Source organism: Colletotrichum destructivum, chromosome 11 (assembly GCF_034447905.1).
Source record: "Colletotrichum destructivum chromosome 11, complete sequence".
NCBI classification, from domain to species: domain Eukaryota; kingdom Fungi; phylum Ascomycota; class Sordariomycetes; order Glomerellales; family Glomerellaceae; genus Colletotrichum; species Colletotrichum destructivum.
This window is the reverse complement of record NC_085906.1, coordinates 255,124-269,213: the sequence shown is the minus strand read 5'-3', so window position 1 is coordinate 269,213 and position 14,090 is coordinate 255,124. Positions and strand designations below refer to the sequence as shown.

The 14,090-nt window shown below is 49.7% G+C and overlaps 6 protein-coding genes across 6 annotated transcripts; 3 read left to right on the top strand and 3 right to left on the bottom strand.

Moving 5' to 3' along the window:
- On the top strand, positions 1-1,206 carry CDEST_15262 (Putative hydroxymethylglutaryl-CoA reductase, class I/II; the record flags this gene model as incomplete). Its single annotated transcript, XM_062931418.1, has 1 exon — positions 1-1,206. One exon carries the CDS (start codon positions 1-3, stop codon positions 1,204-1,206), a length of 1,206 nt encoding a protein of 401 aa, XP_062787469.1.
- A 978-nt stretch (positions 1,207-2,184) lies between these two features.
- Positions 2,185-2,957, top strand: CDEST_15261 (uncharacterized protein; the record flags this gene model as incomplete). Its single annotated transcript, XM_062931417.1, is given in 3 exon segments — positions 2,185-2,367; positions 2,404-2,474; positions 2,489-2,957. 3 exon segments carry the CDS (start codon positions 2,185-2,187, stop codon positions 2,955-2,957), a joined length of 723 nt encoding a protein of 240 aa, XP_062787468.1.
- Positions 2,958-4,698: 1,741 nt separating this feature from the next.
- Positions 4,699-5,607, bottom strand: CDEST_15260 (uncharacterized protein; the record flags this gene model as incomplete). Its single annotated transcript, XM_062931416.1, has 1 exon — positions 4,699-5,607. The coding sequence occupies one exon, from the start codon at positions 5,605-5,607 to the stop codon at positions 4,699-4,701; it is 909 nt and encodes a 302-aa protein (XP_062787467.1).
- A 3,032-nt stretch (positions 5,608-8,639) lies between these two features.
- On the bottom strand, positions 8,640-10,046 carry CDEST_15259 (Putative GTP binding domain, P-loop containing nucleoside triphosphate hydrolase; the record flags this gene model as incomplete). Its single annotated transcript, XM_062931415.1, has 3 exons — positions 8,640-9,706; positions 9,808-9,911; positions 9,979-10,046. 3 exons carry the CDS (start codon positions 10,044-10,046, stop codon positions 8,640-8,642), a joined length of 1,239 nt encoding a protein of 412 aa, XP_062787466.1.
- A 1,309-nt stretch (positions 10,047-11,355) lies between these two features.
- On the top strand, positions 11,356-11,826 carry CDEST_15258 (uncharacterized protein; the record flags this gene model as incomplete). Its single annotated transcript, XM_062931414.1, has 1 exon — positions 11,356-11,826. One exon carries the CDS (start codon positions 11,356-11,358, stop codon positions 11,824-11,826), a length of 471 nt encoding a protein of 156 aa, XP_062787465.1.
- A 390-nt stretch (positions 11,827-12,216) lies between these two features.
- On the bottom strand, positions 12,217-13,762 carry CDEST_15257 (uncharacterized protein; the record flags this gene model as incomplete). The annotated part of the gene is made up of 2 exons (XM_062931413.1): positions 12,217-12,635; positions 12,736-13,762. The coding sequence occupies 2 exons, from the start codon at positions 13,760-13,762 to the stop codon at positions 12,217-12,219; spliced, it is 1,446 nt and encodes a 481-aa protein (XP_062787464.1).
- Between the last annotated feature and the right edge of the window lie 328 nt (positions 13,763-14,090).

Below are 14,090 nucleotides of genomic sequence, written 5' to 3'. Positions count from 1 at the left end.
ATGGAATCCAACACAAGCTTCGGGCAGTCTGTTCCTCCGATGGCGGCACCTGCACCTCAGCGTCGACAAAGCAGCCGATCGGATAAAATCCGCTCTCTCGTCAGCGACTACGACCTGTCTTGCACCTCAAAAGACGATTCTGTTCTCAAGGGTATCAAGGTTGAAAACCTAATTGGGTTTTCCCAAGTACCACTCGGCCTTGCGGGCCCGTTGGACATATCCGGCCCCAACTTCGACACCACTCTTTTTGCACCTCTTGCGACATACGAACCTACCCTTGTTGCTAGTTGCTCCCGCGGCTGCAAGGCATTCAATCTTTCAGGTGGTTTGAACTTCGAAATCCTTGCGGAAGGCATGTCTCGAGCCCCCGTGTTTGTATTCGATAATCCCGGCCACGCACTCGCCTTTGCTCGTGCTATCCCGTCTTTCCGCGCCAGCTTCGCAAAATGGGCCGAGTCGACGAGCTCACACGCACGGCTCCAGGACTTGAGACCCTCCGTCATTGGTTCCCAGGTCCATCTCTTTTGCAGCTACCATTGTGGAGGTGCAGCTGGACAGAACATGGTAACAAAGGCTACAAAGCATGCGTGCGACATGCTTCTGAGCCTTTGCCGGGTAGAGTTCTCTATTCGAGAGTTCTTGATCGAAGGAAACGTGTCGTCCGACAAGAAACCTTCCTGGGGCAACGTCAAGACTCCTAGAGGCGTGGAAGTCATGGCTTGGGGCACACTTACGCCAGAAGCCAGCCAATCAATTCTGGGTGTCAGCACCGAGCGTCTCTATTGGACACATCAAGCTGCCAAAGAGGGTGGCATTCGCAATGGTCAGTTTGGATCAAACTTCAACACAACGAACATCATTGCCGCCATGTTCATTTCGACGGGACAAGATCCTGCCAGCGTCGCTGAAGGATCATGGAGCCACCTCACGTCAGAGCTGGACCCTGTTACGAAGAATTTGACAATGTCTCTCTACATTCCCTCCTTACCGGTCGGGACAGTTGGTGGCGGAACTGGGTACTCTACACAGAAGGAGGCGCTTAAACTTCTCGAATGCGCCGCGCCAGATATGAAAGGTCGATTGGCTGGGGTTATTGCCTCCTTTGCACTGGCCCTGGATCTCAGTACCAGCGCAGCTATCGCGAACGACACCTTCACGCGGAGTCATATGGCTCTTGCTCGAGGAGAGCGTCTTTCAAAGCTGTAGATGGCTGGGATTTCAATTTTACGAGTGACTGAGACGTATGCAAGGATTGGCATGGAACAATTATATTAGAAGGCGTACAGGTGTTTACAATATTAGAATAATATAATTTCTTAATCTATCACTTAGTGCTGAAGATCACCAGAGCCATCATCGAGAATGAGTTGTTACCAATCACGGATTATAACGCCTCATTTGGGAATATATTCTCTCGGCGGGCCACATTTTGCTAGCCAACCACGTGTGCTCTATATCCTCTGGCTAAAAATTGAGATCAAAACCCTATGCTGTCGCCGTCCAAGAAACAATGTCCGCCTTGTCTCAATACGGTGCTGATTCAGATGAGTCTAACAACCTCTAGGCCATGGCATTTCCTGACGGCGCCGTCAGAACCGAACCGCTCAAACATGTCTCATTTGGCCCGCTGTATCGTCATATATCCTGATTGAAGGGCTTTGTTGGGCATCGCAGTGACGATCAGACACATCCCTATCCGACTGAGTTGTGGAGGATGCAAAATCGCCTGCTTTTCTCAACAAACGATCAAGGGCGTAGGTAAAATAACATTTGTACATTTGATATTTGCTGAGGATGAGTTCGCATTCTAATTCTACTGGCAATGCTTTCGTTGGTGGCGCAGTCCCTCTCCTTTCACGCCCACATCTCCTATGTAAATCCTTGTGATTTTTGCCTGCTAAACGCGCACTCGAATTGGAGTCGATCTATCCATCAGTCCAGAAGCTGTCGGTTAAGCAGATTCAGGTGGGTGCATTGTTGCCTTTCGTCCCAGTTCTTATGGGGTAGGCCGCGGGGTCTAGTAAGTCATCCGTACTTCTATAGAGCGTTTCGTCCAGTCGATCTTCCTTACTCCAGATTGTCCTTGAGGCTGCAATATGCACAGTACCCTTCATTAGAGAGACGGCTTCCGACCAGGTGCCCAAGCTCTAGACTCCAGCTTAACTACAGTCCCTCCCTTGTCTCATGCATTGTCTCTCGAATCTTAAGGCTCATGATATTGTCGCCGTCATCATCGAAATCGTCTCGTCATCGGCGGGCCGGCTATTAACGAAAGACGAATGGGAAAATTTCTGCCAGGCGTGCCATTCGATCATTCGACCGGATTGCATCTCGTGGTTGACGAAGCTCAAACAGCCATTCGCTGCGGTGCCACCTTAACACACAATCTCCCCCTTTACTCAGCCTATTGCCCCTCTTTCGTGCTGTTCTGCAAAGGGCTTTGAGCTTGCGGTATCGCGGCGTACACTAGCAGAGTGAAAACCGCGAGATTTGCATACACAAGCGAGAATATCAGTAAACTCACACAACGCCTGGACGCAACGAACTCAGAGCCCATCAACTCACATGTCCTGCTTCAATCATGGGATATAGACTGTGCTTCGGCTGGCGAGAATTGGCCCTGCTGTGCCGCAAAAGGGGAAAACCTGCGCATGGTCCCGATGAAGACAATCCCGGCGAAGAAAACTAGGCTCATCGCAGGTCTGGGGGCCTCTTCATCTTTCTCGTCCGTGACCAGGCTGCCATGTTGTGCAAAACGGGTACGAGCGCCGGCAAGAAGACAATCCGGTGGCTTCCCCCCCCGGATAAGGCTCTGGAGGACTACGAGACAGTTCGTGCCTTGTTTGGGCACGCCTCAGCTTCCCTTCGGGATGATCCTCTTTAGTTCCTGGATGAGACTGCCACGTCTTGCGCCAATTGCGGCGAATCTCTTGAGGGGGAAGAAGGCGGTGCTTTGAATAGATGTCCCATATGCAAGGGGGCTTTCTGCGCGTCTTGTATTGAGGAAGGCTGTGAAATGGCATCTGTACATAGTCGAGGAGAATGATTATCACGTTAGAGCGACTATCAACAAGCATCTCAGGCGACACCTTGTCTCACAATCTTATATCGAGACACATAGCTCGCCAATCGTTGAGATGCGTTGTCTATCCTTATTTCTTTATTCCTACCACGCATTTTCAAAATTTATCAAGATTCTGATCGAAAATGTCAAACGTATATACTTTTCGTATCGCCATGCCTCCCATAGATGTCTCCGAAACCGGCTGCCATCTATTGCACAAATCGTCCAGTCCTATCTACAGGCATATGTTCCTGCTGAAGGGCCTCTCATACAATATGTTTCCTAGTCCTATCGTGACTATGCTGCTTAGCCACGGGGAAGACGTTCTCCGGTCAAGGAGGCATTTAGGGCCGTTTTTGCACATTGCCTGTCTTCTCGGGGGTGAGGCCACTGCCAAGTTGGTTATCAGCAAAAAAGCGAATATTTAGGACTCAGGTTCATGCACATGGTGTTCAAGCTCATGAATGCATCCGCAAAACCCGCCACCTTTTCCTGACGAAGTTTTTCTTTCCTCCCATAAGCTCATACAGATGAGTACTCGACGGTTTCTTGCATTGTCGGACATTATGTATTTCCTACTCTTTGGCGCCACTGGCGGACCTTCAAGCATGGCGTATCCTAAATACTCCTTTAAGGTCACACAGCAGTAGCCCTCGTTCGTACCTCTGACGGCCTCACTCCTCGTCCTAGCCTCACCGTCGTCATTGGCTCGCCACTATCAGAGGCCGAAATAGAAACAACACTCTCCGTGGCGTCTTACCTGACACCTTCTACTGCTATTATCACGCTGAAAACCGTGTGCAAGTCAAATAGCCCTATCGCACTTCAGATTTCACCTCCTCCGTTCCTTGCCGACTCGTACGCCAATGTTTGCGAGATTCTAGAGCATGCCGGCATTTATCGCATTGTGGTGATGTCGACAGCAGGTGTCGGGGACTTATAATCTAACCTACCGTGGCTGTCCAAGGCCTTCATAGGTTGGACAAACATCAAGTACGCATTCGAGGATCATAGCCTCGTAGACAATATATCGCAGGAGGTCCTGCACAGCCTCTGTGGCTGGTGCAATAGTGGCTGGTGGACGCAAAGCGCTTACTAAGCTTTAGTAAGCGCTCCCTATTGCACTTTGTCTGCAAGCCGGCCGGCTACAGCAGCATTTTTAGCCTTAGTTAAGCATACGCGCATAATCGACATTCTAAGTGTGTCTAGTGTGTCGAGATTCCTGGTTGAGGTTGCAGTAGAAGGACTCTTCATCAAAAGTGTAGTGAATGTCAGGAATTGATGCCGCTGACAGAGCGGTGGAATTGTAGCATTATTCTTTGGGGACTGCTGCGATGGAAAAACCTAGGGGACTTATTCGGTGAAATAGTTAACAGGAAAAACCACCAGTAGGCAACGGAATTTGAGACCTTGAAATCCTGCGCTGCTCTCCTATTCACAGAAAGTAACAACTGCTGCAGGATGTGTAGGCTTAGGGAAATATCCATGTTCAGATCAGCAAATCACCGGCAACCATTATCATGACTGTAGCAACTTTTAGACCGAAGATTCAGCTGTAAGAATGTATTCACTTAATGAGGGCTCTTTGCAAGCGTAAGCAGTCTGCTGAGCCCTGTGGAACTCGAGTTTCTTATCTAGTAAGCTTTCGTAGGGGTGGCAGAGCCGTGGCCGTGGCCGTGGCTACCACGAGTTCCGGTAGCCCGGACGCGGGTCTGGAAGCCAGAGGGAGCATTGCCACCACCGAAGCTGGGGAACCCGGTGGGAAGTATATCGTCGAGGCCAGCACCCTTGCCAACACCTGGTAGTTCGGTAGGAATCGCGTTGTTCTTTTCGCTGTCGTCGTAGGCTCTGGTAGGGTTTGCATTTCCTTTGTTGTTTCCACCCAGAAGGTCAGTTGGGAGAATGTCGTCAATCCCGTTTCCAACAGGGAGCCCGGTTGGAAGAATGTTGCCCTTGTTGCCACCCAGAAGACCGGTAGGAAGGATGCCGTCGAACCCCTTTCCAATGCCACCACCAGGGAGCCCGGTTGGGAGGATGTTGCCCTTGTCACCACCCAGAAGATCGGTGGGAAGTATGCCATCAATCTCACTTCCAAATTGACCACCAGGGAGACCAGTTGGGAGGATGTTGCCTTTGTTACCACCGCCAAGGAGTCCAGTCGGAAGGATGCCATCAAGCCCACTTCCAATGTCACCACCAGGGAGACCAGTTGGGAGGATGTTGCCCTTGTTACCACCGCCAAGAAGTCCGGTTGGGAGAACATCGCCAAACCCATCTCCGCCAGCACCACCATAGGCTTTGGTAGGGCTTGCGTCACCCTTGTTGTTTCCACCCAAGAGTCCAGTTGGGAGGATGCCTTTTATCCCTCCTCCGTTACCAATTTCAGGGAGTCCGGTGGGGAGGAAGCCGCCAATGCCGTTATCATCACCGCCGCCGCCGCCCCCGCTGGTAGGGGCTTTGTTGGGGGTTTCAAATCCGCCCCTATGGGCGAAAGCGCCAGCCGAGAAGGCAGTGAGAGCGGTAGCGAAAACGAAGACCTTCATCTTGACAGTTGTGGGGTTGAATTGATGCTGGTTGGTTGGTTGGTTTCTTGGAAGATATTGACAAGGAACGGAAAGAGTTTGGGTAAATGGAGAACTTGTTCTCAAGAATGAACGAAAGAGAAGACTTGCTTCAAAGTGACAATGATCGACTGGAGTAAGATGGGATGGAATGGTAAGAAGAAGTAACGTCTTGGACAGAGCAAAGTTTCCACCTTATATATAGTCGATGTTCATGAGCGCGCAGATTCCGACTGGTGAGCCGCCATGGTGGCGTCGACTGATTTAGCAAAACATGTCGAAATTGAAGCTGGAAAGCTTGTTTGCGCCATCAATGGGATGGCCGATATGAACATCCACCCAAAACAGAGTCAGAGAAATTCGTGTTTTGTGACTTCCCATCCCCAGGTCTATACTTCAGGGGCTTCCACCATTTTGCTCCTGTGCGAGACTCGAGGGAAGACTTTGACAGGTGAATCATCTAGCCTTACTGCATTCGACCAAGAAACATCAGTGGTGAGGAGAATGAGTGTCTGGTATAAGTGCCGTTAATCCCGTACAAGCTCCTTCTACGGATGAAAAGGGATTCAGTGGTGAGACAATGGATGTAGCGCATGTAGACGGCCCAGGTGGTGGAGCTGCGCGATTTGATCCTTTCTGCACAAATCGAGGGAACAATGAACGACGGATCGTCCCTTGAACTCGGAGTTTTGATTGACGTCTGCGTGTGGCTGAGAGTTGAGGTTTGCCCCAATTTCCCATTCAATCCACTCTCCAGCGAAAATCGCAGAGAAGAGGATCAGTGGCGGTTTCGGGACCCATGCAAGCCTAAGACGAAACCAGCAAACTGGTCCCTCACTTTCCAACCATGGGCAACTGCTGTAGAAACACTTGTGGCTGTTCATCATTAAATGATGGTCTGGGGGGCATTTATGCTTCTTGCTCTTTTGAGCTTAGTTTGTCGTCTAGTCTTATTTATCCGCTTCAAACGCTGCTAGACCTTCAATATATAACATTGGGCATTGATGTGTTGGGTGTTTTGCCTAAGCTTGCTAGATGATCGTGGCTGACACCAGAGAACCGTAGACTTACGCAGAGTTGACTATGGTATTTCAAATACAACAGCATACTATTGTCGGCTGCTTGTTTGGCTGGCTGGATGCGATAATGCAGATAATAATAGCTTGGTATTTAAGGAGTTGAATAGAGGTCGAACCACATTAGCTAGCCACAGCCCGATATATTTTCAAATGTACTACTTTTATCATTGATTCGAAACTTGCTTCGCTGAAGTAGTCGGCCAATATTCGAAGGCTCGGGTGATGGTTGGCAGGCAGATGCAACACGCGCTATATGGGCATCAGCTCTTCCGAAGGCATGCTGCAAGGTAAGATGGCAGCTTTAGGTTGGAGGTGATGAGACGCAGCGAGGTCATATGTGAGCTTTGATGCGGCTGGGACCTAGTTTGATGTCTACAATACATCTCTCGTCGTTGATCCGTCTTTTCTTACAACTGCTTCACGCGCTGCGTTGTCGGATTGACTTAGGTAGGCAACGGTGTAGGCTATCGGCTCTTTGTAGGCATGCCTCCCATCTTCAAACCCCCTCGCCGCTTCAGGCACAAGAATTCGGTTTCACCAGAATGTAACTTCAACGACATCACCAAATTTCATCATCAGCGTCGTATCCTATCCCTATCTTGCGTTTCTGCCCGCATAGGAATGTGACTCGCACGAAACGCTCTTGGAAGGTGGTTCGTATTGCAACGCAGATGTAAAGATTTAGAAACATGCTGTGTGGGTGGGATGGCTAAGGGAATCTGCAAGTTTGTCTTGGAATGTTCCAGTGGGACTGTGGCTTTGGTGTCCTCTCGAGATACGTGTACCAAAAGCCTGTCCGGGTTGCCGCCTCGAAGAGCCACAGCCGGTCCGGGTCGCTGGTGCCTTCCGGCCCCCTGAGATTTTCCCACAGACAGGGAGGAACAGAGCCGGGTCACCGTTTACTTCGTTTCGCTCACTTCGGTGCTTGTTCGTAAAGAACCGGTTTCATCTGGACCAAACACAATTCCTTTTTTCTCATAGTGAGCGGGCGGGCTCTTAATGTTCTGAGATACGGGATGGGTCTGTGGCCCTGCGGACCTAAAGGCTGGTTCGCGGTTACTTGAGCGTTAGGATGCACTGAAATCAATGGCTAATAACGGAAATCTTTTTGCAAAACCTGATTTCCCTTTCAACTTCTCCTTAAATTGCATTGCTGAGCGTCGGTGCTATGGATGCGTTAGCGCTGGATTGAGACTGCTTCTTGCTCTAGTTTTCTCCAAGTCTGCACACCAACCGGGATTGCAGGTTTTCACCATGGCCCAGGGAAAGATTGAACAGAGTATTGGTGCAATTGGATGATGAGAGTTTGAAACCTACAGTCAGTCCTCCTTATGGTTTCTAGGTCAAGGACTATAAAACTTCCCTCTATCTTGCTGTTGATATCCGGATCACCTTTGGTGAAGTACAGTACATAATATTCACATAATGTACTTCATTGTGGCAGATGAAACTATACGGATTCTCCACCAGCTCTGGAGATATACTCTCTCAACCACCCAGTCCAAATTCCACTTTATCTATCACAACAACTTCTACAAGTAATATCACCACTTTTACAATGACCGTTGCTATCGCGAGATAATTAAGTATCCCCTTATTCCCTAGTTAATGTAACACTTGCAAAGAATGGTACACTTGACGGACCGACGTGCCTTGCCTAAATTAAGCATTAGGAAGTAACTGACGAATCGTCCCTAAACTGTCTTGGGAAAGGTTACTAGGGCTGCATTCAACTTGAGGCATTCGTTTAGGCCGGCTAAATAACTATTGGGTTATTGTGTTTAAAAATGTAACTTCTTTATCTATACCTAAAGGTAAATTTTACCACATGTGACTATGAGAGCTACTCTTTTTGCGGCAGAGAAAACTAAAGCATTCCATTCCCTATTCCTACCCTATGTTATTTTAATATACACAAGGTGTTAAATTAGCAATCTACACGACAAGTTGCACTGCTATGCTTGTAGCTGTTGCAATCATATGGCCAAGCAACAACAACCATGCAGTGAGCTTGCTCTGCTCCTTTTTCTTCTTTTCAAGCTCCTCCAAAAGTTTCTTTTTTTCTTCTTCAGTGTCTTGTAGCTCCTTTTGATCCTCGTCGTTCTGTTCCGATTCTGTTTTGCCGCCTAGTTTCTTTAGTAGGCTCTCATACCTGTTTGTGTTTGCCTCAATCTCTGCCTCCTTTGTCTCCGTAGCCAGCTTCGCCCTTTCCAACTCGTCCTTAAGCCGCAAAATCTCCCGGCTGTACTTTTCCCTGTTCTCCTCGTGCAGCTCCGCGACACTCACTTGCATGGCCTTTTGTCCATCCTCGATGAGGTGTTGCTGCTTCTCGAGCTCTTTCCGTTGCTCGAGCAGGGCCGTCTGCCACTCGACGTCCTGTTCGTCCATGGCGACCCTGTTCTCGTCGCGTAAACGCTGCAGTTGCTTTTCAAACATGTCGCGAATCTTGTTCAGCTCGCGGTCCACCTCTTGACCTGCCGCAGTGCGCTCCAAACGCTTCTGTTCATCGACGAGCTCGCGCTGGATCTGCAGCGTGGCAGGACCGTGTGCCTCCTTCTCCGACATGAGCAGGTCGATAACCTCGAATGCCGAATCGCAGTTGTGCCATCGCCGAACTGGGCTCCCCCTCGTGGCCATCTCGGCCCAGAAGCCACCATCACCAATCAACTCGTGCTCCCGCCGTTTCGCCACGCCAAAGTTCTCCTTGGACCACATGCTCGTAGCCAAGACAACGTGCTTGTATGCGTTCTCGCCGCAGAGTTCTTTGAACATACGCAGGTTCCGGAGAGCGGAGCCCGTCATGCGGTTGTCGGATATGCGATGCAGGTATATGATGCCCGCAAGCTTCTTGCCGTCCTCGTACATTCTGGACATGCGGGCTGCGATCTCACGCAGCACCTCCGTATCGGCGGAAAAAGTGTCGTCGAATCCCGGCGTGTCGAGGAGCTCGATCCGACCGTGGACTTCATGATCCAAGTAGTAGGCGGCTGTGAGCTTCGTTTCTGTCTCATGATAGCCCGGAGTCAGAGTGTGCACACCAAGAAACGACAATGAGACAAGAGAAGAAACAAAAAAACCAACTTCATGGCCCTGCGCTACATACCAGACTTGAGGGTGTGGCCTATGATGATATTTTTGTTGTTGACAAGCTCGGATATGAAGGTGCTCTTCCCTGCCCCTGTCACGCCCATTACAGCAATGATGGGCCTGGTAGCGAATTAGTAAGAAATGCTGTGAGATATAAGCTGTAAGTCATTAGGAGATCAAGTCTTACCAATCCTCGCCTGTCCCCTCGAATACGACTGGAATATCGTTGCTCGCTAATTCTTGTGTTGAGCTCATGTTGACGGTTGGTGTCTAATGTTGTCTCCGTGTTGTTAAGTACTCAGCTTGCATGATGTGTCCCTCCGCGTGTGGTCTGGAGGGGCTTGCCCAATAAATAAATCAGCTTCAGCTGGCCTGATTTCCTCCGTCTGACAGCCAGTCTAACCCAGGTTCTCTTGAATTTCCATCTACGAGCCCTTGTTCCCATCAGGCTGCGCTTCCGTCCTTGCCTGCCCTGCAGGCTTACGCCAGCCTAAATCAGAACCCACCACCAATCTTTCTGGAGCCTAGTTGTTGCTACAAAAGTATGAAAATATCACATACTTACCAATCACTATTTCTCGAAGTCACTCCCTAGGTGTGCGTTACATACCTCTCCTCCTCGTTCTATCAAGGTTGCCGGTCAGCATGGAATACGGTCCGGTAATTCCTATACGAGGGCGGATGACTGCAAAGCCACCCGGAGTGCATCCGAGCCTTGTCTATTTAAAGCCCATCTAAAGTACCCCCGACCCCCGGACTGACCCTAGTGACAAGTCTTATCTGTTGGAGGGTACCAGTACTTCAGGTCAACTGCATCCTGGAGCCTTGTACAACCCTCCTGCACGCCTTTACATGGAGTCAAAGCCAGTGAGATAGGCCTGCATGGCTGTGTAGTGCTTTATCCGAAGGATTTTGAAGGCTGAGCTGGGCTGTGGTCGCAAAGCACACTAGACTCCATTAAAATTATGCGGTTGGTCTGCCCTTGCTAAGCAAATGTAAGTAGGTAATAGACAAGATTAATACATCAAGGTACGGTCTACCGTCTGCACAAGGCTGAGCAAAAAATCACACATTCACTTGAGGACGGCAGATGGAGCTGGCGGACGATTGTACAGAAATAGGACTAGCATTGCGGCTGGATTAGGCTGAATGGGCACACCTATACCACGGGCGGAACATTGTAGGGTTCTTGGCATGCATAGAGACGCGCGGAGACCCCGTTGTGCCCCCAAACCTCCGTTATTGCCTTCGGCCTTGGTAATTTCTTAGATAGGCAGGTAATTAAACACAACAAGTACTCAAGATCTCAATACTTAATGGGTACATCTGGTAAAGTGCTTGCATGGATTGTAATTCCACCAACCACTGCCTGAGCCGTACACATTCGTCTTGTCCTAGCTATCCGCCTGCTTATACACAGAAACGTCACACAATCGGACCCATCGACATTCTTATGGCTTGAAAAGAGACCACTGTTAGAGTTGCCTTGCTACATTCTGTTCTGCAAACAAGCTCTCGTCTTCATCTCTCCCGACCTGCCGCTACGAAGATGCCATCCACCACAATGCAACCAGTAGCCAGCCGTTTTCCCTTTATCGAGACATTCTCACACGCCGTCTCTTCTCAGGAGAACTCCGGGCAGCGCGCAAGCACGCTCATACCCGCAAAGGTTCTGGTCAACCTCTCTGGCAATGTACGCCGCGACCTCCACTACGTCTCCCGACTACAGGAGGACGTTGATGAGAAGCTTAAGAGCTGCTCCCAGTACCACACCACCTGGATCCAAGAGGTGCGGCGCGACGCGTCCCAGGCCTTACTCGACTTCAACTCGTACCTCGAGCACAAGATGCCTGCCAGCGGCAACGGCGGCGCGCCTCCTAAAATCAAAAAAGTCATAAAGAACAGCAGAAAAATGGCAAGTCTCGAGAGACAGCTGAATGCCGCGCATGCAGGTCTCGTTGGTATCATGGGCTTTATGCAAATGCTGGGGTTTAAGAGCGGAACCTTGCTCATCAATCCTACTCAGACTCTGTAGACAGGTTTCTTGTAGTGGAATGATATGCCAAGATTGTGTGATGTGTCAAGAATTGAAAGGCGCTGTAAAGATGTAATATTTCTTTTCCCCTAAGAGCGATCAGAGCCTACCTTTAATTCATAGTTAGTGGATAAGATCTATAATGTGCTGTCTATTCACTCTTCTCTTTTTTTCTCCCCTTTTTCTTCACGTGTCTCACACAGGCAGGCTTCTTTTTCCCCTTTGCCTCTCAATAAATCTCATAATAGGGAATATCTTTGACATTTTAGTAGTTTATCACAAAGACTAAATTAAGAAAAGTGAGGCTCATCGAATTATCTGTGCCGGATAATGACTCAGAAAGGCAAAATGTCTGCTTGTTTCATAGTCACAGTAGTGACAAGAGAAGCATTAGGCCCGTACAGGCTGGACAATGACAGACTCGTGCTTCGGCTCTCTTGACCCTGGCTGCACCCTCCGCTGTCTGATGCCGGGAAACACAATCAAGGTATTCTCGGAGGACCGATCACGCTGCTCACCACTGGGATGCCAAAAGAAGCTCGTGGGGTTGCTCTGCTCAAACATGTGCAACCCTAACAGGGTGCCCTTGGCGACAACGTCCGCCAGCGAGTTGACCTCACTGGCTACTTCGGGCTCGGAATGGCGCAGAAGTAGTGGATTGAGAGCGTCGTGGATTGTCTTTGCTGTCTCTTGAATGGATGGGAACAGAGGGCCGGCTGCTAACGAGGCGATATTGGAGGTCTGATATGTTGTGGATATCAGGTTCATTGTCATGGCACGCCAGATATTGTGCATAAGGGGCACGTTGTCTAGGTCAAGAAAAGCTTGAGGTTAGTTGAAGTAGGTATATCTGAGGATAACGGAGAAAGGCTCAAGATCTAAATGCAGCCAAAAAAACTAAAAACTTACGATTTTGCTTTCCGCTAGCCACGATGTCTTGGTATGACCGTAAGACGTTCTTTGGAAGCAGGCTTGTCTCGGCAGCGGTCTCGGGATTGACTCCGTTGGCGATGATACGAGCAATAAACATACGCAATCCACTGTAACGGCTTGTTTTGTCGCGTAGCAGGCGGTGCCAGGGCGCGTTGTGTCCAGCCAGTATATTCAGCTGCTCAGTCGCGGGAAGAATTTGGCCGCCAGCCCCTCTCAGATCACTGACTAGATCTGCATGGTTTTCGAGGTAGTTCTTGATGCTGATGTTCCACTGCAAAGCTTCTTGCTTGAACTCGGTATGCGTGATGGGCGCTGGGAGCTTTTCAAAAACACGCGTCAAACTGTTGGTTGATGAAGGCGCCAAGGGTATGGCGCCGCCGCCACCTTGGCTTCGGCTGCCAGGCTGACCTCGCGCGTATCTTCTGAAGCAGAATAACCCTAGTGCCAGAGCAAGAAGGGCACCGGCAAAGAGACAACCGAAAGCCAGACCGACCGCCGGTCCCGTGGCTAGTCCTGGATCGCCAGGATAGGGGCAGTTGGAGCCTGCGGTAGGAATGCCGGACGAGGTTGTTGATGCAGAGTCTGACCCAAGAACCAACGTGGAGCTTATAGAAGTATTTGACGTGGCGATTGACCATGAAGAACTTGATGTTGGAGTCGATGGGAGAACGATATCCAATGCAACAGAGCCACCTATTGAGCTCCAGGTAAGTGAAACTGGTTCGGCAGTGCCGCCGGCAGGTGGAACATATATCGTTCGAGTCGTATTGCTAGATGTTGCAGTATTCTCTAATTTATAGAAAAGACTGCACAATGGTATTGCCGTCGTCGTAACCGGTGTGGGAGTTGGTGGTGCAACGGCATGCAATGTCAACTGGCCAGCAGATGCAGGCCATGTTGTATCAAATGTTTTGGCATGGTCTGATATCGTGAAATTAGAAGCGGTGGATGTTAGCCCATACAACGTAAAATAAATGATGCATACTGGCGCTACCGTCGCCATTCTGACCGCTCTGCACTTTGGAATTTTGTTGTATTGATAGGATTTCGACGACGAACGCAAAGGCATGTGCAGAAGAAAACGACAAAGCCCAGATGCCAGAAGAGCACGAAGTTCGGGGGGATCCAAGACTACCCTTTCATGAGCAAAGCAAGCCCATGGTGATCAGGCTAGCCATTCACCGTCCTTACATTTTTGCGGGAAAAACGACTGCTAGGGTACATACATATATACATGCCGAGTAGCTGACATGGGCTGAATTGGGGGCGCTTCTCGATGTGACATTTGGGTCGCCGCATGCTGACCTGCGTCGGGCGAAAACACAGTTCTC